Genomic DNA, 27473 nt, shown 5'->3' with positions numbered 1-27473 from the left:
TGATAAGATTGTCCATAATCCAAAACTTGTACGTAAGAAAATTATAGCGAGATACAAAATAATATTTATTATAAATGATTACTTTAGTCTTAAAAAAAAAGTATTAGAACATGAAACAATGGAAACTCCAGGCAGGTATAAAACAATGTAGGAAAACACAGATTGCTACTTACTGCAAAGATAACACTCTAATTCACAGGCAGGCACAATTAATAGACATTTACACATAAACTTTCAACCTCAGCCTTCATCGGAAAAGGAGAAAGAGAAACACACACCATGCATTCACACAAGCAAGCACATCTCATGCACACATGACCGCCAACTCCAACAGTTCGGGCCAGAATGCCATAAAACATGAGTTTGTCATAAAGTTGAGAGACAAATCTGGTACATTAAACTCAGTTGTCACACTGCAAGCTTTTGTAAAAAAAATGCCAGTATTTTGGCTCCATTCGTTAACCATGTCCAGTCGATTTCATTTCTTCCCCTTATGAAGTTTCAGTGCCCCGTTGTACAGCAACCAAAAACCAGAAGGGAACCATTGTTCAACATACAGTGTCTATCGCAAGAGCAAAGCACTTTGTGACTATGACGTACACTTACACCTTGAGGACTGTCATTACACAACTTCAACCAGAGTACACCAGTAGTTTTCAAACCATGAGGCTTCTTCAAAACCAACTCAGTGGATGCTTTCATTCTGAAGGAACTTTTGACACTTTGTTTCTTTTCTCGGATCATTGTGAAGTCCCTGTCACAAGGTAGGAAACTAGTACCTGAACATAAAATCTTCTGATGTGTATCTGTAAAGTACTTGCAGTTGACCAGATACACTACTACAAAATGAAAAACAAACAGTGGCACAAGTGAATAAGACCTATCATACTTGCACTGTACACTATGAGAGGGTGGTGCATGCGATGAACAAATACGCAGCGCTGCATACACACCAGGAACCTCGTTTTCGGCCGTGGATTGTTGCTAGCTGTGCAGCAGTTGGTCACTGCCAGAGCCAATGGCAGCCAGTTTGATGTGTCATACGGAGCTCCTTCGGTGTCTACAACATTGTTAGCATGCCGCGACAGTGTGTACATGAACCATTTGTGCAATTGGTGGAGTTTGAATGAGAGCATATGAGCGAGGGCATATAGTAAGAGCGAGGGCATATTGTGAGCCTACAGGAGGCCAGGTGGACATACCGCAGAATTGCGCAACATATGGGGGTGCGAGGTCTCCACAGTGCATCAGTGTTGTCACCAATGGTCAGTGGAAGGTGCACATGCCTGTCAACCCGGGTCTGGAGAGTGATGACACATAGGTGCATGCCAAGACCGTCGCACCCTACAAAATGCCATTGTGGACCACACTGTCACTTCACAACTTAGGGACACTGTTGCTTCAGGGGTATCAGCAAGAACCATTCGCAACCATCTCCATGAATCAGGGCTACGGTCTGTGTACCTTTAAAGCGTGTTCCTTTCATGCCACAACATCATTAACCCACCTCCAGTGGTGTCACGATAGGCGTTTATGGAACGAAGAATGGAGATGTGTTGTCTTCAGTGACGAGAGTCGCTTCTGCCTTGGTGTCAGTGATGGTCGTACACGTGTGTGGCGTCATGCAGGTGAGTGCCAAAATCAGGAGTATATATGACAGAGGCTCAAAGGGCCAACGCCCAGTGTCACGATGTGGAGAGCAATACCCTACACTGGCTGTACTCCTCTGGTGGTCATCAAGGGAACATTGAACAGTGTGTGGTACATTCAAACCATCATCCAACCCATCATGCTACCATTCTGCAAGGTGATGTGTTTTTCCAACAGGAAAATGCGTGTTCGCATGTATCCCGGCCACCCTTTGTACTCTTGAACATGTATCTCAACTACCCTGACCAATGCAATCCCCAGGTCTGTCTCCCATTCAGCATGTTTGGGACTGGATGAAATATCATCTTATGTGGACTGCATGTCCAGCACGAACACTGGCCCAACAGAAGCACCAGGTGTAAATTGCATGGCAGGCCATTCTGTAAGACTACATTCAGCACCTTTACAATTGTCTACATGGGAGAATTTCAGCCTGCATTGCTACAAAAGAAGGGTATACACGGTACTAGCACTGACATTGTGTGCACTCTGTTGACTGTGAGTTACTCACATGCATATGGCTCTGTCTGTGTGATAGAGTGTTTTTTACATCCTAAAGAATGTGTCAATAAAATTTCCCCCTGCTGGGGTGATGAATTCGTGGTGTTCTTTTTCATTTTCGAGGAGAGTAGAAATAAAGCACTAAAACACTCCAGTTATTGTTCCGTTTGACACAGCCACCATCCAATGAGTTTGCGTTCCATACCTTCTTCAAGTGTATTGTAATTGTTCATCACAAATTTAAAGAGACAGGAACTATCTCTGCTGAACTTCTCCTTTACTGTGATGTTTCCAGTACCAACGTCATGAACCACAAAATTATACAGTAACAGCTGTCTGCGATAGAACGCTGTGGAATGTGTCAATGTAGGACAAAGTAAAACCTGTTGTGGGTCAACACACATAACATGTGTATTGTTCCTTTTAGCCATTTCCATATTGTTTATCACTTTGTATGCTTGGTCTACTTTTGCATGATGCAACTGACTCAAGTTTGATATTGTGCAGTTCTGTTTTGTCTGAATATGCAATCATTTTGTTAAACAACAAATTACACCATCTGCAAGTATCTGATCTAAGCCTTCCGAAACACGAATTACAATTGTTTGCTATGCACTTTGATAGTATGACTTGCTTATTGATTTATCAGGAAAGTTTTTGGTAAACTATTTATACATTCTGCAGAGGTTGAGATCAGGGTATAGATATTCTTTTGACAATTTATTTCTGCTGTAAAGGCTCATCTGCGTTGGCAAACTCTAAATGTGTTCCTGAAACAGAGCCCTGTCCTCATTTGATATGGCATGTGGCGTATTGAAATATTTTCCTCAGCCATCTGTAGGAGTTGTCATTTCACCTTTTAGTGTATGTTCAAGGGTCTGTATTCGTCTTTGGGTGATGCAGAATATGTCCAATGTTTTTGACACACTTCTTCTGACTGGACTTTGTGTTTGAAAGTAGCTTGTCTCCGTGAAGTCTCGTCTGTCTTACCTTTCCTTCATTTGCATACATGATCCTGAATCGTGTAAGCAGTCACTATTACTACCTAACCTTCAGTTGGATTATCAGTATTAGTACCTGTAATATTCCATTGGAATATCGTACTTCACATTCTCTTGATAATATAGCAGTGCTCAGGTTATGCATTATATTTTTTCATCAGTGATAACTACATATCTGTAGTTAATTTTGTTCAAGTTTCATATTTTTACTGTGGTGTTTTCAGAAGTTGTAAATAATTTACGTCGTTAGAGCCATGTACTGTAGAAGGCACATGTGCCACTGTACAGGACGTACACAGAAGCACCATAGAAACTGGTATAGCCATGCGTATTCAAATACAGAAATATGAAAACAGGCAGAATATGGTGCTATAGTCGGCAACGCCTATATAAGACAGCAAGTGTCTGGCACAGATATAAGATCAGTTACTGCTGCTACAATGGCAGATTATCAAGATTTAAGTGAGTTTGAACGTGGTGTTATAGTTGGCACATGAGCAATGGGACACAGCATCTCTGAGGTAGCAATGAACTGGTGATTCTTCCATACGACCATTTCACGAATATACCGTGAATATCAGGAATCTGGTAAATCATCAAATCTCCTACATCGCTACGGCTGGAGAAAGATCCTGTAAGAACAGTACCAACGGCAACTGAGGAGAATTGTTCAACATGACAGAAGTGCAACCCTTCTGCAAATTGTTGCAGATTTCAGGTCTCTACCATCAAGTGTCAGGTGTGAACCATTCAATGGAACATCATTGATAAGGGCTTTCAGAGCCAAAGGCTCCCTTGTGTAGCCATGATTACTGCACAATACAAAGCCTTACACCTCACCTGGGCCCATCAACGTCGACATTGGACTGTTGGTGACTGGAAACATGTCGCCTCGTTGGATGAGTCTCGTTTCAAATTGTATCGAGGGGATGGATGTGTACGGATATGGAGACAAGCTCATGAATCCATTGACCCTGCATGTCAGCAGGGGACCGTTCTAGCTGATGGAGGATCTGTAATGTCCGGGGGTGTGTGTGCAGTTGGAGCGATATGGGACCCCTGATACGTCTAAATATGACTTTTGACAGGTGACATGTATGTAAGCATCCCGTCTGATCACCTGAATTTATTCATGTCCATTGTGCATTCCAACAGGCTGGGGCAATTCCAGCCGGACAATGCAACACCCTACATGTCCAGAATTGCTACAGAGTGGCTCCAGGAATGCTCTTTTGAGTTTAAACACTTCCACTGGCTTCCAGACTCCCCAGATATGAACAGTATTGAGCTTATCTGCAGTGCCTTACAATGTGCAATTGAGAAGAGATCTCCACCCCCTCATACTCTTACAGATTTATGGACAGCCTTGAAGGATTCATGGTGTCAATTCCCTTCCGCACTACTTCAAACATTAGTCAAGTCCATGCCATCTCATGTTGCGGCACACTGCGTGCTCTCGCGGGCCCTACACAATATTAGGCAGGTGGACCAGTTTCTTTGGCTCTTTTGTGTGTGTGCGCGCTACTCTATAGACGTACCCCTTTATACAAAACCCAAACAGCATTATGCTTCTCACCTGTGTTGTAGGCAGTTTTGTAGGAACTACATTACCTTTTTGTGGTTTGTATTCAAATCAAGCATCACAAAGTCTTTTCCCTTTAATATCCTGCCAATTACTGAAGTGAATTTTACTTTTCTAAGCGTTATTTGTACATTTCAAACCACTTGCTGTAAGTGTCACCCTTCTACACGCCACCACCCTTGTAACATAGAGCATTGTTCACACAAGAAGTGTGAAAACTGCATTAATCTCCTCACTGTTTAATGCTGCCCTCAGACTGTAAACAGGTTAACTATTACAGCAGGTGATGCAGCCTGGCACATACAACATTATTCCATGTGATTCTACAAAATGTCAAAGTGTGCCATAAGCATTATTCATGTGCATGCTTCATTGTATGAAGTAATTTTGACTTCCAGCTTTCATTGATGTATCAGTTTATTTACTTCCTTTTTTTCACACAAAATGTTGAACACATGCACACTATACTTCACATTGTCGTTATACAACCTGTGTTTGCACAGCAACTCATGCCAAGGGGGAGCAGATACAGACATATAAAAAAGAGAACAAACAGCTTCAAAAAGAAGGACAAATTCAAATTTAATAAATTAATTAATTAATAGACATAACAATCCTTAACCTTTATTGGTACTTCTCTGAAGATCCAATTTTCTGTAGAAGTTTGGGCTTGCTTAGCAGATAGTTGTAAAGAGACACAGGAAAGTTCTTTTAAATTATACTAGACCATCAACACACCTTTAACAGATTCAAGGTTCAACCTATTCCCATCTCCAGCCCACTGTGTAGTAATGAGCAAAAATACTCTTTTTGTATTTGCATCATGCCATGATGTACTGATAAAGTATTAGCGAATTTTAACAGTTCTGAACGACAATCAGCAGACCAACTTTCACAAAAATACTTGGCCCATTTCTTTCTTTCTTTCTTCTTTTTCCACCACTACAAGTTAACCCATTAAATTAAGGATCATTACTATTCTTTTCAGAAATTGCCTAAAATTACAGAATTGGTCAAAATGTTTTACATCTGTGATTCCAAAAGATTTACATTTTTCTTCAATGTCACTGTAGTTAACACATTTTTAAGAAACATCTGTTTGAAACAGAAAAAGTCATCAAACATACAGAGCCATCATTTTAAATATTCATGGCATGATTGATAAAGCAACCAGAAAAAGTTTAACTTATTTATCAAAGCCTTTTCTGTTACAATTTCCAGCTTCTGCTGAATGTTTAGGCAAATGAATTTTTCATTTAATTGGTCCTCAAACACTTTATGTACAGAATCTAAAATGTCAGTCACTTCAAGCACAGAGTTGTCCTTTTCTAGCTGTACAATATTTGAACTGAACACATATATCAATGAATGCAAATGCCATAAGTAGGTTTCACTTAATGTATTCTCAAAGAACTGAAATAAAACCTTTGATGGCTTTCTTTCTGACAGAAAGTAATATTTCAGAGCAGGCTATATTCCCAGTACCGTTTCAGTGCCTGGGAAAATAGACAACCACCTAGTTTCCACATAAGCCAGGACTTGTTTGTAATTTACCTCGACAAATTCACACAAGGAGTGTAATTGTTCCATTCAAAAAGTGTAATTTTCACAATGACTCATGCCAAATCAAGGGAAAGATTGTCAGCACCATGCTGAATTGCATTATGCAAAATGTGAATGGGACATCTCACACTGATTAAATTCTTATTGTTCAAAGATGTCTTTTTAATCTGCTGTATGTATTCTTGCCTTCCTTATGATTTACACCTCCAAAATTTGTGTTAGCACTATCAACGGTAAATGATACACACTTATTAGCAATAGGAAATGACGTAGTGTTTTTGTAATATTCTGTTCAACAGTCTCGGATGTTTCATTATGGGTAGATTTTAGGTCAATTGCTTTTGTTATTAAACCACCAAGATTGTAGTCAAAATACCGAAAAAGAATGGGGAACATTTTTATATTGCTGTGGTTACTTCCATCGGTTGTGACACCAAAACAGGATTCGCCAGTCAAAGCTTCCATAGTTACTTTCAAGGCATGAGGACCAATTACATTGTCTCAGTGCTTTGAGGTTTTTCTGGCTGAGGAGATCTTTTTAGCAACATCTGAAACAAATTACTTTATTAAATTTTGGCATTCAATCCATTGACCGAAGCTAAAATGCTTAACATTATGGAATGCTATTGCTCTTTCTCCAGCAAGAACTTGGTGACTTAAAGCAGAAGTAGATCACTGTTGCTGAAATAATGTGTGTGTCCTAGACATTGAACTGCAAGCCTGAAGATTTTTCTTATGCTTCTGAGTGGTAATATGATTCCAAAATGAAATGTGTGATGATCGAGATCTTGGCCACCAAGTAAAAGAAATTTAAAATATTTCAGTGACACAGTGACATACATTTTATTTTATAACATTAAATCATATTAAATGATGTTTATGTATTCTGTGCAGAACTGGAGAATTTTATCACCAGTTTTTCTCACAGAAGTAAATTGATTGACAAAGAAACCATGAAATAAAACTATGACAATAAAACAATCTGTTAAGCTATTTCTTACATCTTTTGGCCACTAAGATGTAAGTTCGAGCACCACATATTTTACATTCAGTTTCAAATTCATTTCTCCCATGCTTGAAGGCAGGATATCTGTAAGAAAGAACATCTGAGAATGTACCCTTGTGTTTAGGCATTGCCAGATACTTTATAAAACTCACTTGATTACAATAAAGAGCAAATCACACTCACACGTGAGTCCTGAGTACATGACATGAAACACATGTATAATGCCAAGCCAAGACAAGGTGGAACCAGAACTGAAAATGTGGAACGCACTTGCGGATCAATCGATGATCAGTTGTGGAAAATCAATAAAATTGATAATCCTGCTGCCATCTGTAGATAAGGTATTTGAGAAAACAGCACTAGATCATGAATGACAGCAAATATAATTTTATTACGGTCAACTTTGTGAAAAAAGGACAATGTAAAAATCCGCCCAGATGTGAACAAAGAGATAAGAAGGGGGACATAGCTGGATTTATCTGGACATCTGGTAACCTGTTCGTACCCGAAACTGTACACAGTCAATTCAGAGATATTACGTACAGAAATTTGAGTTTAAAAAAATAATCTTTTTTTGTTCTTGTGCCAGTAATTTGAAATTATAAAAATTAATTTTATAAAATAAAATAAGTAATTGAGACAATTTAATTTTAAATTGTAATAAAAAAATTAAAAAAAACATTAATAATAGCTGAATTTGGGATATGACAGGGTAACATGCATAATTGTTATTTATAGAATATTTACTTAAATAGTATATCAATAATGATTTGTCTGAATTTTATGTAGAAAAAAGATAAATCGAGCTTATTGATACCACACAACAACGTAGAATATAGAGACTGATACCCAATGAAACAAATTTCCATGCCTTTATCATATTAAAACATCCAGTGTGGTTATGCACAATGTGTGGTGGTAGGAGGAAGGACAGGAAGAAGCTCTGTATAAGAGAAATATGTTAATAAATGTTACTATCAGTATATAGTGGGTGTCCACATTTATGTGGATTGCAACAAAAATAATAAGTATTTTAAAGTTAAAAAATGTGCCCTCCCCCTGCCCTTCACTTCTCAGAACGGGCATTTTATCACTAATATTGGTGCACCATGTGCAGCATGACATACATCTTGAATGTCATTTCCGTTTCCTCCAGCATGGTCATTCTTCTATTGGACTGACAGTGGTTAGCACGCGGGACTCGCATTCAGGACAACACTGGTTCAAATCTGCGTCTGTGTAAACATGGTGCTTAGTATCAGCTAATGGTGATGTAAACCACAGATATTGAAGTATTGGAATGAGACAATAAGAATTATTTTATTCATTTTTTTTTTCAGGTTTTGATGAGTTCTCAAAATTATGTAGTTACAAATTCAAACTGAGATTAAATACTGGGTGATCAAAAAGTCAGTATAAATTTGAAAACTTAATAAACCATGGAATAATTTAGATAGAGAGGTACAAATTGACACACATGCTGGAAATGAAATGGGGTTTGGTGACGATCGTGTGCTCAGCCGCCACTTTCGTCATGCTTGGCCTCCCAGGTCCCCAGACCTCAGTCCGTGCGATTATTGGCTTTGGGGTTACCTGAAGTCGCAAGTGTATCGTGATCGACTGACATCCCTAGGGATGCTGAAAGACAACATCCGACGCCAATGCCTCACCATAACTCCGGACATGCTCTACAGTACAGTTCACCGCATTATTCCTCGACTACAGCTATTGTTGAGGAATGATGGTGGACGTATTGAGCATTTCCTGTATTTCCTGTAAAGAACATCATCTTTGCTTTGTCTTACTTTGTTATGCTAATTATTGCTATTCTGATCAGATGAAGCGCCATCTGTCTTCTTCTTCTTCTTCTTCTTCTTCTTCTTCTTTCCCCCCCCCCCCTCCTAGTAAAACCCCATGTCATTCCAAGCATGTGTGTCAACTTGTACCTCTCTATCTACATTATTCCGTGATTTATTCAGTTTTCAAATGTATACAGACTTTTTGATCACCCGGTATATTGCAATTTGTGGATGATGAACTACATAGAAAAATTATATTATTTGTTTCTCAAGCTCATAGATGCCTTTAGCTTGCAAAAAGTGAAACAGTTTCAGCATTGCGAATGTTGTTTGATTGGAGCATGCTTGAGAAGTTTCAGGTGATTTATATCAGTAAAGTAATAAAGAAACTGTTCAGTAAAACTTTAGGTGTGCCCTCCATAGTAGAGAGATTTAGTTTTGTATGTGAGAGGCTGATTCTATGTCACTTACATAAGAGATGACTCCATGGCTGTTAAACCTCGACTTAGGTTTCTTTGCGCAGTTAATGCAGAGATACAAAAGTTCCACACTTTGAATATTTTTTCACTGCTTGGTGTTGAACTGTCGAAATATGTGTCACTTGTAGATTTGGAAAAATTCTCGTGTAGGAGACCATTTTTTTACTTAATTTTCCATAGGAAATTTTTGAAATGATAGCAATTTTTAGACACTAAGGACTTTTTTGAAAGTGTCAGTGAGATTTAAATATTCTGCAAGCCATTCTGAAGTTAGTTTGAAATGCACCTAAGATTAACTCCATTCCATTGATCCATAGTAATCTTTCAGCACTAACCTACACAAAGGAAGACTGAAGACTCAGCAGAAAGTGTTAAATCACTTGAAAAATTAGGTTTAAGGATAGTGTTAGCAGCAGATGCATGCGCTGCAGGGTGTTATCCCACAGCAGCACAATGCAGGCGGGCTTTTTGGCTGCTTGCTGGCGTGCCACACTGGCCCATCCCATGAGCCTGTGCAGTGCAACACACTGGGCTGGACCAGACAGGTTGATGTATCACAGCTCATGGGCTGCAACTAAGTCCAGGCCCAGGTTTGAACGTGCACTCCATATTAAGTCTACATTTGTATCTGCATTGCAGTGCTCCTCTCAGCTTTTAAGGTCATACAGTTTCTTGTAACATACACAAGTGTGTAGTCATACCAAGAGTGTTGAGGTTTACTCAGTCACATGTACTTGGGCATTTGTGTACAGCAGATTTAATGAAAAATGTTCAGAAATGTACATTGATTATAGGCCTGACTAACATAAAATATATCATTTATATCAGGGTGTTCCACCTGAAGAGCTCGGATCCAAGCTGAGTGCCCGGAAGCAAGAGGTAGGCAAAAGGCTAATGTTTGTGCAGCCAGATCATAAATTACGTGACTGTATGCCTCGAGCAAGAAACCAAAGGCAGGGGTGTATAGAAGGCTTACACATGCAACAGAACAAGGTGGGAATGCACAGCAATAGAGCCATCAGAATGGTAGTGTTTGCTATCTGTGCATGAGCTGACAGGTGCTTGTGCCCTATGGGACAGAGTTGGAACAGGCTGATCTACGTAAGTCTTATGCAGGAATGTAATCTTTCTTGTAAGCTCCCAGCATGAAATCTATGTTAGTGAAAAAAAATCTGGTGAAGTAATTGAGTGTACGTAGAATGGCAGCCACTGGACAACTAAAATTGCATTCAGTCAAGGCACTAGTAGCAAGAATGGCTGAAATCTAGCATACCACCCTACAAAGGTTTAGAAATCAATGCTGCTGTAATTTCCACCAGAAAAGCATCTTATTTGGGTATTTACTGTCTAGCTTGGTTGTTGTAATTCAAAGTTTCATTGCATCCTCAAACGTTTACCATATTCTCTGATGCATCATCTACTGAAACCCAGTATCAAAATTTTCATCCTATGACATTGTTTCAATTTGTTCATTTAAAATAAGAACTAGTGATTAAATTTACAAGAAATAATGATCAAATGACAGCTGTAAAAATGAAAATGCTGAATTTTTTTCCAGCTGTACACACTATGGCTGACAAATTTCATAAACCTATTCAGCACTGATGATGTTGATGTGCTCTTAAGTTGGAAGTTGCTTATATTTCTACCAGTGGCATGTACCATACTTATTATTAGGGTAAGCAGTTAGAAAAAAATAAAATGTCATGTGTAAATTTAAAATTCTCTTGTACATAGTGAAGATAGTTCCTCCTCCTCCTTTTTGGCAAATTTTCTGATCACTGTGTTGTAAAACCTTAGTTAGTACCTGAGTTGCAACCGATCTTTTTCAATTGACAATGGAACCATATTTGTTAGGTATTAATGTGTGTGCACACACTTCGTACTTTTCAAGGCTGAAAAAGTTCTCTCTACTGAGGCGTTGGTCTTAGGAATGGACAAAATAAAATTTGAGTTCTCAATTTTACAGCATGCTGTTTTGGTGTTCATTTGATTTCATACACTTTTATGACATTTATCCTGCAATATCAGTAACCACTAGCCATGAGCTTAAACAGGAAAGCTGAAAACTGATTCGGTGAATTTAATGCAAGTTCAGGGGAAAACTGTTTATGGTGATCAAAATTGTGTGGATTGAAAAGTTCAAAAATAACAAGAAGTCCATGTTAATGAATCTGTCTCGTAACTGCCCCATCGCTGTGTCCAAAATAATACTGTAGACCAGCTGGCCATATAGAGAGGTGTGTGTGTGTGTGTGTGTGTGTGTGTGTGTGTGTGTGTGTGTATTATGTAGCTCTGGAAAAACATTTGTCCGAAAACTAGCAACGTTCTCATTGTTGTGTATGGTACCTTTCGAAATCTCCACTATTCGGTAAGTTGTCAGTTACACTCCTTAAATTATTTACTCTTTCCTGTGATATACCTATGCATCAACTATTTCATACAACATATAACACATAGCATACTTTGTTGATGTTTTCATACATGCTTGCAGTTTTGGGATGTCCTTCATGTGGAGCACCTTCAAGAGAAGTGCAGCCATATTTAAATTCTATTGTTCATTTCATAGTTGTTGAATATTAAACAACAGACAATGTTCAAGAACAGACACTATAAATATTGTAATCAACTTTTTTTATATGACTTTCTGATAGCAGTAAACCACCCAAAACAAAATCTCAATAACAGTACAGTTGTCCCATATATCCAGTTGAGTGAAACAAGTAAAAAGTGACTCTTTTAAGAATTCCTATATAGAAAACTATCCTGCTGATGAAGTTGTACAACATATACCAAATAATATACTGGCAAACAGTATGAGTTTTGTTTATCAGGTTCCATAAGACCAAGCTATTTGGTCACGGAATACGTCAGTATATAATTTACAGATTGCTGACTAACAAGTATACAACAGCATACTAAAACAAAAAATGGGAGTATACAAACAACTAACACATTACAGAGAAAAGTTCTCAACTACTGTGAGAAGCTCGAGCTCAGAATAGGAGAAGTGTGCCATAAGAAACACTTTTTTTTAAATGGATGTTGCAGTTTTTTTTTCTGAATGAGTCAATATTATCAACAACAAATTCCATGGTGGAATATATTTGGTACATATATGACAGATTTACAGTTCTCTGTCACCCAAACAAAGTTTGCAAACTTCTACCATAGATCAGTCTGATCATCCCTTTCTGCGCTAAGAATAGTTTTGGTGAGTAAACAGACCTGTCCCAAAATATAGTACAGTGTGAAATAATAGCATGAAAGTGAGCAAGATAGACAAAATCATTATTTTAGAGAAGATGGCAGGATTCAGTTTCTGGACAAAATTTTGAACATGGATACTTCCAAGAAACCATCAATCTACCCTCTGTTCTAGGAATTTAGAATGGTTAACTTTGCTGACTGACCACCTTCACACAGCAAAATTTCACTTATGCAAGAGGACCATGTCAGAAATCATATACATTGTATTTTGTTGCAATTAAGTACTAATCTGTTCTATGAACTACCCTATTAGCCCTATCATTTATATTACATTCCATGTCTTTCAAAATAATACTTGTGTCATCTGTCATGTTTTGTAGCAGATTGTAGTTACGTGTCAGGAAAAGCAACAGATGCAGAACAGAACCCTGTAGCACCCCCTACTTCATAGGGCCCCAGTCAGATACAAACATCTTCCCTGTTGTTTACACTGGAAGACAACCTTGTGCTTCCTGCTTTTCAAATATGAAGGGAACCATTGTTGAGTTTTTCCCATTATGCAAAGTACTGCATTGTCCACACAGTGAAATTCTATTGTTAAATTAGAGAATACAGCCACTGTCCTGTGAATATTATTTAGCCTTGCTAGCGTCTTACACGTAAAATATTAAATAGCGTTTTCTGTAGATACTCCTTACTTGAAAGCCAGACTCAGAGTCTGACAACAAATTATGTGTTCTGAAATATGCCAGTACTCTCGTATACATTGCATTCTCAAAAAACTTTTGAAAACGCTGGTGGAAAAGACACTGGCTGGTAACTGAGTGTGTTATCTTTTCCACTGTTTTTTATAAAATGCTGTTACTAATGAGTATATCAGTCTGTCAGGAAACTGACAACACTTCCAAGACACATTGCACAGATGACCAATTGCAGAACTAATGTATGGTGACCTGTTTTCATAATCCTACTTGAAATTTCAGCATACCAACGGGAATCTTTACTCTTTAATGACGTAATAATGTGTTCAAAACACTTGTTAGGTATCTAATGTCAGGAAACAGTTACATGCCAGCACCTAGACAGTATATCAGCTCAATAAACAGATGTAGATGAAAAAGCAATAAATAAATAGTTATTCATGTTATTTCAGAAGCTGCAAGTAGTTCGTCGAGACAAGTATGTGCAGGAAAAGATTCCACAGCCACATACCATTCTTTTTTAATTATGGGGAATGGACAGATGATTGTTTTAAATCATTCTGAATAATCACTGGATTTAACCCTTTCAGACCTGATTTTTTATTTACTTGTAAAAAAAAGTCTGACATCATTTTTACATTCAGGTGAGTCTCCTGACAACATTTTTCTAAGTAAAAATTTTGTATGATCTCTACTTTTCTAGATATTTAATTGTGTTCATCAGGTCTCGAGCTTCATGTCATACATTAAGGAGGTTAACAGTACAGATCAATTATGCCACTCTTTATTTCACTTTAAAACAGAGGAAACCATAAAAATAATTCCATATTACATTCTTGTTTAAACAACAATGGTCAACACCTGATTTTAAGGTTTAGTATGAAACTCAAAAAAACAATTTCTGTCCTTTTGGAGACACAAATGTACTTTACATTTTCTGCACTGAATTCTTGAACGCCCTGCACATTTTGGAAATTTGCAGCGACTTGGAGCTCCTACATCATGCAAAGGCAAATGGTCAATGGAATCAAACTGTATCTCTGTAGCTGGTCGTAATTCTCTTTTTCGTGGTATGACTCTCATGTCTGAAGCCAGTCCTTCATCATACAGACGCCCCCTCTTCTTTCCTTTCTTTGGGCACAGTATCAATCCATCTGCTACCCTGATACGAAAGGAAAGAAGGTCCATTTTCTTCTTCTTTGGGATAGACATGTTGTCTGCATCTCGTCTGTATTCCAACCAACTTTGCACGACGGCAAAGTCAACAGCGTGAAAAATTATACGCAAAGGCCATTTTCGAGATCTGATGAAAACTCTGTAGTAGCTTATCAATTGATAGATCCACACCACCCATTGCATGATTATATCTTCTCACTATTTCAGGTATTTCTACTTTCACATATTTATGGTGCTTTTTGTCCCAATGCTCGACTTCATCCACTGAGCCTTTACCAACAAATGGTTCAAATGACTCTGAGCACTATGGGACTTAACATCTTAGGTCATCAGTCCCCTAGAACTTAGAACTACTTAAACCTAGCTAACCTAAGGACATCACACACATCCATGCCCAAGGCAGGATTCGAACCTGCGACCGTAGCAGTCCCGCGGTTCCGGACTGCAGCGCCTAGAACTGCACGGCCACCGCGGCCGGCCTTTTACCAACAAAGTTTGAACACAGTACAACTGGCCTATTGTCTAACCACTTACACATGGTAATGTCATCAGCACTAGATTAGATTAATACTTGTTCCATAGATCATGAATACGACACTTTGTAATTATGTCGAACGTGTCGGTTAATAAAAGATGTCTGTACAAGATATTACATTACACAATATATTGCATGACACAAATTATTTTAATTTTTTTTTCCCCCTTAATTTATATCTAAAAATTCAGCCAATGAGTAGAAGGAGTTGTCATCTAGAAATTCTTTTAACTTAATTTTAAATGTTAGTTGGCTATCTGTCAGGCTTTTGATGCTGTTTGGTAGGTGACCAAAGACTTTTGTGGCAGCATAATTTACCCCTTTCTGTGCCAAAGTCAGATTTAACCCTGCATAGTGAAGATCATCCTTTCTCCTGGTGTTATAGCTATGCACACTGCTATTACTTTTGAACTGGGCTGGATTATTAACAACAATTTCATACGTGAATATATATACTGTGAGGATCCCTAGATCCTTAAATAGATGTCTGCAGGATGACCGTGGGTGGGCTCCAGCAATTATTCTGATTACACGTTTTTGAGCAATGAATACTTTTCTACTCAACGATGAATTACCCCAGAATATGATGCCATACGAAAGCAGTGAATGAAAGTAGGCATAGTAAGCTAATTTACTGAGATTCTAATCACCAAAATTTGCAATAACCCTAATAGCATATGTAGCTGAGCTCAGACGTTTCGGCAGACCATGAATGTGTTGCTTCCAGTTTAACCGCTCATCAATGGACATACCTACAAATTTTGAAAATTCTACCTTAGCTACAGACTTCTGTTCAAAGTCTATATTTATTACTGGAGTTGTGCCATTTACTGTACGGAACTGTATATACTGTGGTTTATCAGAATTTAAAGAAAGTCCATTTGCTGAGAACCACTGAATAATTTTGTGAAAAACATCATTTACAATTACATCACTTAGTTCTTGGATGTTATTACTATACTTGTATCATCAGCAAAAAGAACTAACTTTGCATCTTCATCAATGTGGAATGGTAAGTCATTAATGTATATCAAGAACAGTAAAGGACCTAAGACCGAAACCTGTGGGACCCCGTACTTGATAGCCCCCCAGTTTGAGGAATCAGCTGTTGTTTTAACATTACATGAACCACTTATTTCAACTTTCTGCATTCTTCCAGTTAAGTATGAATTAAACCATTTGTGCACTGCCCCCCTCAAACCATAATGATGTAGCTTATCTAAAAGAATTCCATGATTTACACAATCAAAGGCCTTTGAGAGATCACAAAAAATACCAATGGGTGATGTCCGGTTATTCAGAGCATTTAATATTTGATCAGTGAAAGCGTATATAGCATTTTCTGTTGAAAAGCCTTTCTGAAAACCGAACTGACATTTTGTTAGTACTTTATTTTTACAAATATGGGAGGCTACTCTTGAATAAATTACTTTCTCAAAAATTTTTGATAGAGCTGTCAGAAGAGAGATTGGGCGGTAGTTGTTCACATCCGACATATCCCCCTTTTTATGCAATGGTTTTACAATGGCATATTTCAGTCTATCGGGGAAAACACCCTGCTCCAAAGAGCTATTACATACGTGGCTGAGAATCCTACTTATCTGTGGGGAACAAGCTTTAAGTACCTTGCTGGAAATGCCATCAATTCCGTAAGAGCTTTTACTTTTCGGTGAGTTTATTATTTTACTGATTTCAGAGGGAGAGGTTGGTGGAATTACAGTTGTTTCAAACTGCACAGGTATGGCCTCTTCTATTAGTAGCCTTTTGCCTCTTCTAGTGAATATGTAGATCCTATTTTCTCCACAACATTTAAAAAATGATTATTGAAAATATTTTCAATTTCTGATTGTTTGTTAGTACACTTGTCATTCAGTTTTATGGCACTAAAGTCTTCCTGTGCTCTTGGTTGCCCTGTTTCCCTTTCAATAATATTCCAAATTGCTTTAATTTTATTATCAGAGATACTGATCTCAGACATGATACACATGCTTCTGGACTTTTTAATAACTTTTCTTAGTACCGCCAATAGTTTTTATAATATTGAACAATTTCGGGGTCAGTACTCCCTCTTGCTGTTAGATACAGTTCTCTTTTACGGTTGCAAGATATTCTTATTCCTTTAGTTAGCCATTGTTTTTTATGTTTTCTTGGAATTATGTTTAACTATTTTCTTGGGAAAACAATTTTCAAATACCCTTAAAAATGTATCGTGAAATAAGTTATATTTCGAGTTTGCATCAGATTCCTTATACATTTCATCCCAGTCTAGTTGCTGCAGGCTTTCCCTAAAGTTTGCAATATTTATATTGTTAATTGAACGCACTGCTTTGAAAGTCTGTTTGATATACTGCATGGAGCTCTGTCATGTACTGTAACTAGCTGTGCACCATGATCTGAAAGACCATTCTCAACAGGATAAGCATTTACCGTATTTACTCGAGTCTAAGCCTCACTCGAATCTAAGCCGCACCCGAAAAATGAGACTCGAAATCAAGGAAAAAAAATTTCCCGAATCTAAGCCGCACCTGAAATTTGAGACTCGAAATTCAAGGGGAGAGAAAAGTTTTAGGCCGCGTCTCCAAATCGAAACAAAGTTGGTCCACTGTAATATGAGACAATTTAGGTCGAATGAATGACGATACAGCTACAGTAGTTTGGTTCGAGTCGTAAGCTTAGCAGTAAAGCTTTACCAGGTAGCCATTGCTATGCGTCAGGCGCTCCGTCCGTATTTATACGGGTACCCTTTCTTTTTCACGTGCTTCGTCTGCTTTGAATTGATTGCTTATTTTTCTTTGATCTGATAAGCGCAGTTTTCTTTGTTATAGGTGTTTACGTCACTCTACGCTGAAAATGCATTACTGTACTGTGTCATGCATTGTTTGTCGTACTGTGATACTGCGTGTTTACGGCCTGTCGCCGCTCGCGGCATGGCTTGCTTTTGTGCACGCCACCACCGCTTACAATAATAAAAAAAAGAGAGGAATCGTCTCATTAGCAAAACAATGGCAAGAGACTGCTACTTGTTGTTACTTACACTGCTGCTTTCTTTGATAATGATCAACAAGAACCAAATAATAGACCGCGTATGATAGAAGATGTTCTGAACGAGAGTTTAGCGAAAATTTTTCTCCGTTTGAAAATCTTTGCAGGCGCCTCTTTAGTACATTACATTCTGCACAGAAATTAGAGTCATCTTAGATTTAAAAATCTAGTCAATTGCCTTGCTTCATTTCTGACTGTATCACTGTTTAGCATAAGAATAATACGAATATAAACATGACATGATATGTATATTCTTCCGCGTTTGCTGTTGTCTCACTCTAGTTTTGTGGTTTAAGAACTTAGAACTACTTAAACCTAACTAACCTAAGGACATCACACACATCCATGCCCGAGGCAGGATTCGAACCTGCGACCGTAGCAGTCGCGCGGTTCCGGACTGCGCGACTAGAACCGCTAGACCACCGCGGCCGGCAGATAGCAGCAAACACGAAACAATACATGGCAAAATGTTTATATTCGTATTATTCTTATGGTGACGAGAATACTGCATGTGATTCACAATTTATAAAAGTTCCTATTAGCAACCATCTCTTCTCACAGATAGGAAAAAATTTAGAACGTAGTGTTGGCCATATTGACAAACATCCTAAACATTCTTGCCAGTCGGGTTTTCGTAGTACATTGAAATGCTGCTACATTCGAAGATGAACAATATGGAATTTGTTTACTTCGTTGGATAATGTATGAAAATGCAGTGGTCGAAACTCGGCGCGGAGAAAAAAAGCTTGTCTTACACCCTTTTTTTTAATTTATTTACGGACGCAGAGGTTTTGGCGCCAGTATTTATCTTTGTGCCTACAAAGCATTCCTGTGTAGCGCTACATATATTCGACGGCAGAACTAAGTTGTGGCGGCACCCACCGACATTTTTAAGAACTTCCGCTAGCTTTGCACTCGATTCTAAGCCGCAGGCGGTTTTTTGGATTACAAAAACCGGAAAAAAAGTGCGGCTTGGATTCGAGTAAATACGGTATGTCCTTAAACTTATCTTGATCTATAAAAAAGTTATCTATTAATGTACTGCTGTTCTTTGTTATCCGAGTAGGAAAATCAATGACGGAGCTCAAATTGAAAGAACTGAGTAATACTACAAAGTCATTCTTCCTATTACACTCTTTCAGGGAGTCAACATTGAAATGCCCACAAATGATAATTTGCTTCCCCGTCTGACAGATAGCACAACAAAGCATCCAAGTTTTCTAGAAATGGCTGGAAGTTCCCTGAGGGGGACCTATACACTGTTACAATTATGAAAGTGCCATCATTTAGTTTAAGTTCAGTGGCACATGCTTCCATATGTTGCTCTACACAAAATTTTTTAGTTTCTAAATTTTTTACACTGTGGAAGCTTTTGACATATATGGCAACTCCTCCTCTCATCATATTATCTCTACTTACATGTGCAGCTAATTTGTACCCATTGATGCTAACCTTTTGCATATCAGTGACAATGTGATGCTCAGACAGGCATAGTACATCTATTACATTCTCAGTTTCTGTATCTTCTAAACAAAGCAGAAGCTCATCAATTTTATTCTTCAATCCCCCAATATTTTGATGAAATATACTAACATTATTTTTCACTTTACTTTTGTGAGTATCTTGAACTTTTTTTACATCTTTAGTACTTGCCTGGCTGAGTTTCCCACTGGACACTGATCTTACACTAAAAAAGAGTGATTTCTTCACAGTAACCTCTGGTTTGTTTCATATTGTTTTATCATCTGAAAAAGGCTAGTTCTTTCGAAATCTGTTTTGACGGGCAGTACCTGCTGCATTGATGCCTTGCGATTTCTGAACTTGAAACAGATGATAAAATGAAAAGAAATTGTCAAAGTATAATTTATGACCTTTACCTTTTGAGAGTGGAACAGAAAATCCTAAAACAACAGCAGGACCTAATCCCAATTTTTTTTACAGCATGTGGTATTTAGTTCCTTGATACAAAAGGAAATCATGCACTAATCCACTCTTTCCACACAACATGAAGACTTTGATTCCCCATGGGCTTGGTTTCCCCTTGACATACTGCTTTGCAGAAAACTTCCCAGTGAAAGGATTAATTCCTTCGTCCATACAAATATTCTCTTCTATAGGAAACTGGCCTGACTTTGTAAAATTTATGTTTATTTTCAGGTGGCTTCTCCAGATTGTTCACCAAGTGTAAATTTGTTCGTAATTCTAAAAATCTGTCTCGTGACATGTTTTCCCAAAACACATTTACCTTCAGGCTTGTATCCCAATTCATTCATAATCTGGGAAATTTCAAAGCGCCAGTCACTATATGCAAACTAAATAGCAAAAATGGTTCAAATGGCTCTGAGCACTATGGGACTCAACTGCTGAGGTCATTAGTCCCCTAGAACTTAGAACTAGTTAAACCTAACTAACCTAAGGACATCACAAACATCCATGCCCGAGGCAGGATTCGAACCTGCGACCGTAGCGGTCTTGCGGTTCCAGACTGCAGCGCCTTTAACCGCACGGCCACTTCGACTAAATAGCACCTCTAGTTCTTGAGTTGTTGTCTGCTTGAATGAGGATTTGCCTTTTTGTAATGCATAAATATTAGTATGTGCTGCCATGCTAGTGAACAAATCATCTGGTATATATCTTTTGAAGTATTGTATTGGAGAACACAAGACAGATTCTTCAAAATTTGGAGCTTTGTATGTTTCTGCCATGGTACTTAGAGACTTGCGTTTTATGGATTCTTAGGTGTCACCATTATGTTTTCTCACAGGTTATTCAATTCTGGGTTGTTTTCATTGCATAAAAAGTTCATTTCAGCATCCACCACGTCTCCGTCATCTTCAGATATGGTGTTTCTACACACATCATTCACGCCCACTTTATCTGCTCCAACATGTTTCACTATTTTTGGAGCTTCCCTTTCAATAAGTGGTACACTGTCATCCTCATCTGCACTCAAACTAATGTCATAAACGTCCCCATTTTCAGTTATGCCCATAATCAAGTCCCTATCTTTCTCCACAGAAAGATATTCCTTATCCATATTTGTAAGTCAAAATCCAGAAATATAAAATAAAATCATGTGCACTGGTCAGTTCTCCTCCTCCTTGCTGCTGGTACTGAAATTATTGAAAAAATACCACACATAACTACCATCGCTATGCAGATACATCTGAGACAAATTTTAGGTTACATTTCCTATTTTACACCATTAAGGACCTGTTGTACACAAATGCGTACATTAAATTTACCTGGTACATAACACAAATATGAACTGAATGAAATTACTGAAAATTCCACTGAAAGAATGTGTAATGTTTCCAAAAGAAGGAAACCGCACAAAACATTCATTAACAAAACCCACAATGTGACTAGTACAGCAATAAAGTCAACGAGTAATGGCTTCCCACAGAGAGACAACACCAAAGAGGATATTTTACTACATAGTTCACAGACTGCTCACAAGAGAGCAGCAACTGCTGGAGCATGGCTTAAATAAACCTACACAAATGTGCACAGTGAGTTTTGATGCACCTGACATTTCTTGTCAGCGAAATATTAGTGAACAAACTTTATGTACACAATTGTGACCACCAGGCCTGAAAGGGTTAATACAGGAAATAATATTTTGAACTTTTGCTTTTGTTGCGGTTTTGCCACTGCTTGTTTCACTACGAGTTGCCAATTACTTGTGTCCAGTTACTTATGTTCAATTTCTTATGTCTAATTACTTGTGCCCAGTTACTTATGTCCATGTATTATTTTTACCATTGTTCATTTTGTCCATGTCTTATTTATCCTATTATCAAATGTCTAGAGAGTTTTAGTTAGAGCCTGCCAGCACCAGTAATTTAGTATTTGTATCAACATAGTGTTTACATGTGTCACTGTGTTACTAGACTGATGGGGATAATTATTTTTGTGGGATTTCAAGTATGCTAGAATAAGTTCCCGAGTATTGCCAATTATTTAAGTGCTTAGTAATAATGATGCCTTAGGTAAGAAATTATTTTGGAATGGTAATTTAAGAGGTAACAATGTTTTATTTCATTTGTACTTGAATGTTTGTCTGGAGGGACATACCACGTGCCTACCTCCGTGATAGGTAACATAAACAGAGTGATTCACGCCCACAGAACGAGCAAGCTTTGGCCATATACCTAGTCTGTTGGATTAACAAGAGAACCATACGCGCAAGGGCACTTACCTGACGTGACGCGGCCCCTTAGCTGTCTGTGCCATTTCTTCACTTTTCAGTTATTCTGCATAGTCCATCCTACCCACTTTCATCTGTCAACTTTCAACAGAGCAGCGCATCTGGGCGTATTCCAACACAAAACTATTCAGTTCATGTGGACTAACACAGTTAGACCTTACTCTTCCATGTCGAAGAAGAATTCACAAAAACAGTGTTCCGTGCTCTCTGACGACAGCTGATCAGGCACCATCAGACGTGAATCGCATCTAGCGCGCAGCTAAACCGCCAGTAAGCGGAAATCTCCGTTCGAAACTTGAGCCTTCTTTGACACTGTTTTTCCATTGTATTTTCCGAAGGAATAAGGGCTACTGTAGTAGCACTTAACTCTATGACGTGTCTCAGGACACTGTGATATAACCAAGGATAGATGGAGTTGTAAGCAACTAGCTGGGCCCAATGAGGCCAGCACCATGGAGTTGTAGAGACGGCGAGTTTAGTCGCAAATGGTGAGAAAATGAAGACGGCGAATTTGGTCGTTCAGTAAAGTTTTTTTTTGAGCTGTTGAGTTTTAGGAAGAAGTAAGTTGCAGCTATCTTGGAATCGCAGCCTTGTCGTATACACAGTTAAATAGGAGATACCGTCGTGTCAACAATGTGCTGTGCACTATACTTTCATAAAGGAAAAGTCTTTCAGAAATTACGCTCAGTTTAGTCTTTTCTAATTCAACTCCTTACGTTTTCCATTTCCACTATGAAAATGTCTAGATTCTCGTCGAGTTTTGTTGTTCTCTGCACGAAACTGGTGCCATTTTTCTTTGTCAATCTCACTTCATGTTGTTCAGCAAATATATTTATGCACGAGAAACTACTCACTATGCGAATGTTATTACACTTGGACGGTCAGCTCAAAGAGGCATTTAACTTTGTTTACTTATTGATGTAGCGTATGCAGCAATTTAATATGGTATTTGTATACTTCATTTTTATATTTTGTCCGCAGCTTGTGGTCGTGTGGTAGCGTTCTCGCTTCCCGCGCTCGGGTTCCCGGGTTCGATTCCCGGCGGGGTCGGGGCCTCGTGATGACTGGGTGTTGTGTGATGTCCTTAGGTTGGTTAGGTTTAAGTAGTTGTAAGTTCTAGGGGACTGATGACCATAGATGTTAAGTCCCGTAGTGCTCAGAGCCATTTTTTATATTTTCATGTTTATTTAACAATTATGTTTGGGCTAAAATGGATTTTATATGAACTTTGTTATGGGATAGTGACGTATCTGTCACCTGTCATAGTTGAATAAGCCATATCAATTACGCACATCTGTTCCCTTTATTCAGTAATGCTATACCCCTTTTTGTGACATTTGCATTCATGTGCTCATTCTGCATCTTATGAATCACTACTACAGTCCAGAAGTTCTACTGCGAGCTGCTGCGGCATTTGACAGTTGCTTCTGCTTCGCTCAGCTGCCACGTGCAGCTCTCACGCCGCGCGCCCTGCAGCCAGCCGTCGCTTTGGCGTAGCTTCCGCGCGCCGCCCTGACTAAAGGCTACGGTCACACGAGCGTTTTTTTCACGCGCGTTTCTGCCGGCGTTCACGCCGACTTTAGGCTACGGCCACACGAGCGTTTTTTCCACGTGCGTTTCTGCCAGAATTCACGCAACACGCGCAGCCACATGGCCTTGTACATAGGCGTCGGAAACGACGGCCCAAAAAAAAAATACTGGATTCATCCCATATTAAGCGACAGATCAACTAAAGGAAAGTTCGTGCTTCTACACAACAAACTGAAGGTAAATCCAGACAAGTTATTTGAATACTACAGGATGTCGGTTAACTCATTTGAAATGCTTCTGAATATGATTGGAGAGACAACTTCTAAAAGGAACACGAAAATGAGGGAATGTATCAGTGCAGAAGAAAAACTCGCAGTAACCTTAAGGTACGTTTTATTTTTTAATTCTTTCTCTGTTTAGACATTAATATTAATTAAAAATGTTTATGCCAACGATAAAAATCTAGATCTGAAAGATCTAACATAGTTTTTAATTACAAGTCAAAAAGTGTCACAAAAGCATCTTCTCTTTCTTCTGTGGACACTCTTTCTTCTGTGGACTGTGACGAACAGCTTTCGTAGTGATGTACAAAAGACTGATTAATTGCGTTGCCACTCGGTGAAGATGGTGAAGGTGAAGACGTCGGAATTGTGTAAGACCTTAAAAGTTGAAGGAATTTCATTTGAAAATCTAATTTGTCCTCCGTTTTAAGCTTCCTAATAACAGGAAGTTGCGACATGAGGAACATTTCATCCGCATCAGGCACGTGACGTGCAGGTTGTTCCAAATGCCCTTTTAAGACCTTCACAATTTCGTCCTCGAACGCATCTTGTTTCCGCTTTTTTGGTTTTGGCCTTGAAATATTTTCTGCACTTCGAGGTTCTGGTGCTAGTACGCTCTCTGTTCTGTCGTCATTCTCAATGGCTTTCATATTCCCAGCAGTTCTGAAAAAATAACTTTTTTTAATAATTTAAAACAGTATCCTTTCATATTAAACCTACTGAAACAGCTACTATGTTCAACAAGTGACCTTTTAATCCACAGACAGTAAGGGGTAACTGTCACCTGCGTCCTTTGTTGCAGCACTCCTTCAAGGAACGTCATTTGCTTACAAAATACATATGGTTTGCTGGACGTAGCAGCATCACCACTTCTTCCTTAGCTTTTCATATATTTCGTATAGGAATCTCTCATACTTTTCCACCGTTTCTGAACATCTACCCCTAAAAGACAACGAATAAAAGTATTGTAGATTTATGTAATTACCTGGAGCTCATTTAATTTCTCCTACTTAAAATGAAATCATTTAACAGGTTTGTGTATGAAACAATTTTTCTACTACCAAGAACGATTTTTTCCATTTATATTTTCCACAACGTGTTTTGTGAAATGGTTCCCATTTTCAAGTGAATTTCTGCGTGCTGTCCGGTACTGCTGTCTTGTGTTGTCTTTAGTATAATGTATAAATCCATGTGCAGTTTTTAACTAATGATCGACGTTTTTGCAGACTTTCACCATCAACTATATATAAAGACAGACAATTATTTCAATATTCCTCTTGGTTTTATATATTACAATGAAGACAACAGGACAACAGAGCACCTTACACATGGAAAAAAATCACGATAAAGTAGCATAGCACACAAAAATACGTTTGGCAGTGAGAACCATTTCCTGAAACATAAATAAAGAGAAAATCCATTGGCTTTCCCCAACCATTTCTAACTGATCAAATCAAATTTTACAGGCATCTGGGGACTGGAAATTCGATGCGTTCTCTGCATTTTGAGTTTCTTCTCGTTCGATCCACAATTGCTGATATTATTAGAGATACTTGCACTTCCAAATGGGAGATGCTGAAAGTGGAGTATATGAAACCCCCGACTACAGAAGAGTGGAAGAATATCAGCGACAAGTATGAGAAGACAGCAGACTTTCCTCATTGTGTGGGATCCATAGATGGAAAACACGTTAGAATCGTTAAACCATGGACATCAGGCAGCGAATTTTATAACTACAAAAAGTATTTTTCTATTGTATTGATGGCCATAGTAGACAGCAAATATTGTTTCAGATTCATAGATGTAGCGGCATTTGGTCAAGGAGACTCCAATATGTTCAAAGCAACTGAATTGGGTAAAACACTTTACCAACAAGCCTTGAATTTGTCAGAAGCTGCGCCACTTCCGAATGATCCCTGTGGACTGAAAATTCCTTGTGTGTTTGTGGTTGATGAGGCTTTTGCGATGAGTGAACATTTAATGAGACCATATCCCGCAAAAAACCTTACGAATAAACAAAAAGTGTTTAACTACAGACTGTCACGAGCACGACGTTATGTGGAATGTGCATTTGGCATTTTATCCAATAAATGGAGATATTTCCATCGTCCAGTCGATGTTAACGTGGATGTCGCGGATACTATTGTTCAAGCATGTTGTGTACTTCACAATTTTGTGAGACAACATGATGGTTACAATTTTGAAGACACACTGATTTGCAGAATGGAAAGTATTCCGGCACATGGGACAAAAGGAACGGTCAGTGGCAAAAGTATCAAAGATCATTTGGCTGATTACTTCTGTTCCCCTCAAGGATCTGTACCATTGCAAGATCATTATGCAAACTTCTTCGGATGAAGACTAATTTTTGTATTGGCTTGTTAACATTTTATTCATGTATAAATTTCATTGTACACTGTTTATAGCAATTAATAAAATATTCACTGTCTGTAATTACCTGGATCTGATTTTTGCTTGTTATCCATTCCATCCCATTTTTCTCCCAGAACGGCCGCTGTAACTGCTCGCCACGATTCTCTTTTTCTTTCTCTAATTTTGTATTCCGGATCCCTTGTATTGTACAGCCATGGATGTTTCTGCACTTCCATAATAGTGATTTCAATGGCCAGACGCTCCATTCTGGCACTTTATAAAATACAAGAAGACTACTACAATGACAACGAAGCGAGGACGGCAAAGTCCTTAAACTGAACAGCGAGCTGCCGAGCAGGGTTGCCAACCATAGAACTTTTTTCCTCGTACATAAACAACTAAAATCTCGTACTTTGGCTTTCAAACCACGTACATTTATCATGCATTTCACATGTTATAAAACCAAAAATAAGACATGTGTGGCTACTTCATTATGAAATACCTACTTTTTATAATATCGCATCACGCATTGTTAGACTGCATATGTTCTTTATTATGAAATACCTATTGAAATAATACCGCTCCACGCATTGTTGCATATGTTGGCATCGCCACGATTTCAGTTCGGTAATTGTCGGTAAGCGTCGGAGGAAAGGGCTGAGGTTCCGGACTCCGCCGCAGCGTGTCTCCCGCCCGTGTGGCCAGCGCCCAGCGTGAAAAACACACAGAACGAATGCACCCGAGAGCTTTCGCTCAGCGTGATCGCCGAAGTTTGAGGGCCCGCGGCGTGCGAAAACGCATCGTGTGCCCAGCCCCATTCAACACGCAGTGGTC

General features: G+C 38.6%; 2 protein-coding genes across 3 annotated transcripts in view; both read left to right on the top strand.

The window, feature by feature from the left end:
* The window catches only part of LOC126203913 (ribonuclease P protein subunit p29), a 155734-nt gene that overhangs the window by 96052 nt on the left and 32209 nt on the right, over positions 1-27473 (top strand). Inside the window, exon 6 of one of the 2 annotated variants that reach the window (XM_049938303.1) lies at positions 10410-10567. The exons of the other annotated variant lie outside the window; for it this stretch is intronic. The gene's annotated coding sequence lies outside the window, so the exon portion shown is untranslated. Of the gene's footprint in view, positions 1-10409; positions 10568-27473 lie in introns of those variants that run through there. 2 annotated transcript variants of the gene reach the window in all.
* On the top strand, positions 24155-26860 carry LOC126203910 (uncharacterized). The gene is made up of 2 exons (XM_049938299.1): positions 24155-24371; positions 25733-26860. The coding sequence occupies exons 1-2, from the start codon at positions 24256-24258 to the stop codon at positions 26622-26624; spliced, it is 1008 nt and encodes a 335-aa protein (XP_049794256.1). The 5' UTR covers positions 24155-24255; the 3' UTR covers positions 26625-26860.

The sequence above is a fragment of the Schistocerca nitens genome, chromosome 9 (genome assembly GCF_023898315.1).
Source record: "Schistocerca nitens isolate TAMUIC-IGC-003100 chromosome 9, iqSchNite1.1, whole genome shotgun sequence".
Taxonomy (NCBI): domain Eukaryota; kingdom Metazoa; phylum Arthropoda; class Insecta; order Orthoptera; family Acrididae; genus Schistocerca; species Schistocerca nitens.
The sequence above is the reverse complement of the archived record's forward strand: the minus strand, read 5'-3'. Positions and strand labels throughout refer to the sequence as shown.

Coding starts and splice junctions, on each gene's coding strand:
- LOC126203910 (XM_049938299.1), top strand. CDS start 24,256: ATGTCGGTTAACTCATTTGAAATGCTTCTGAATATGATTGGAGAGACA. Junction 24,372..25,732: donor AAACTCGCAGTAACCTTAAG/GTACGTTTTATT, acceptor CAAATTTTACAG/GCATCTGGGGACTGGAAATT.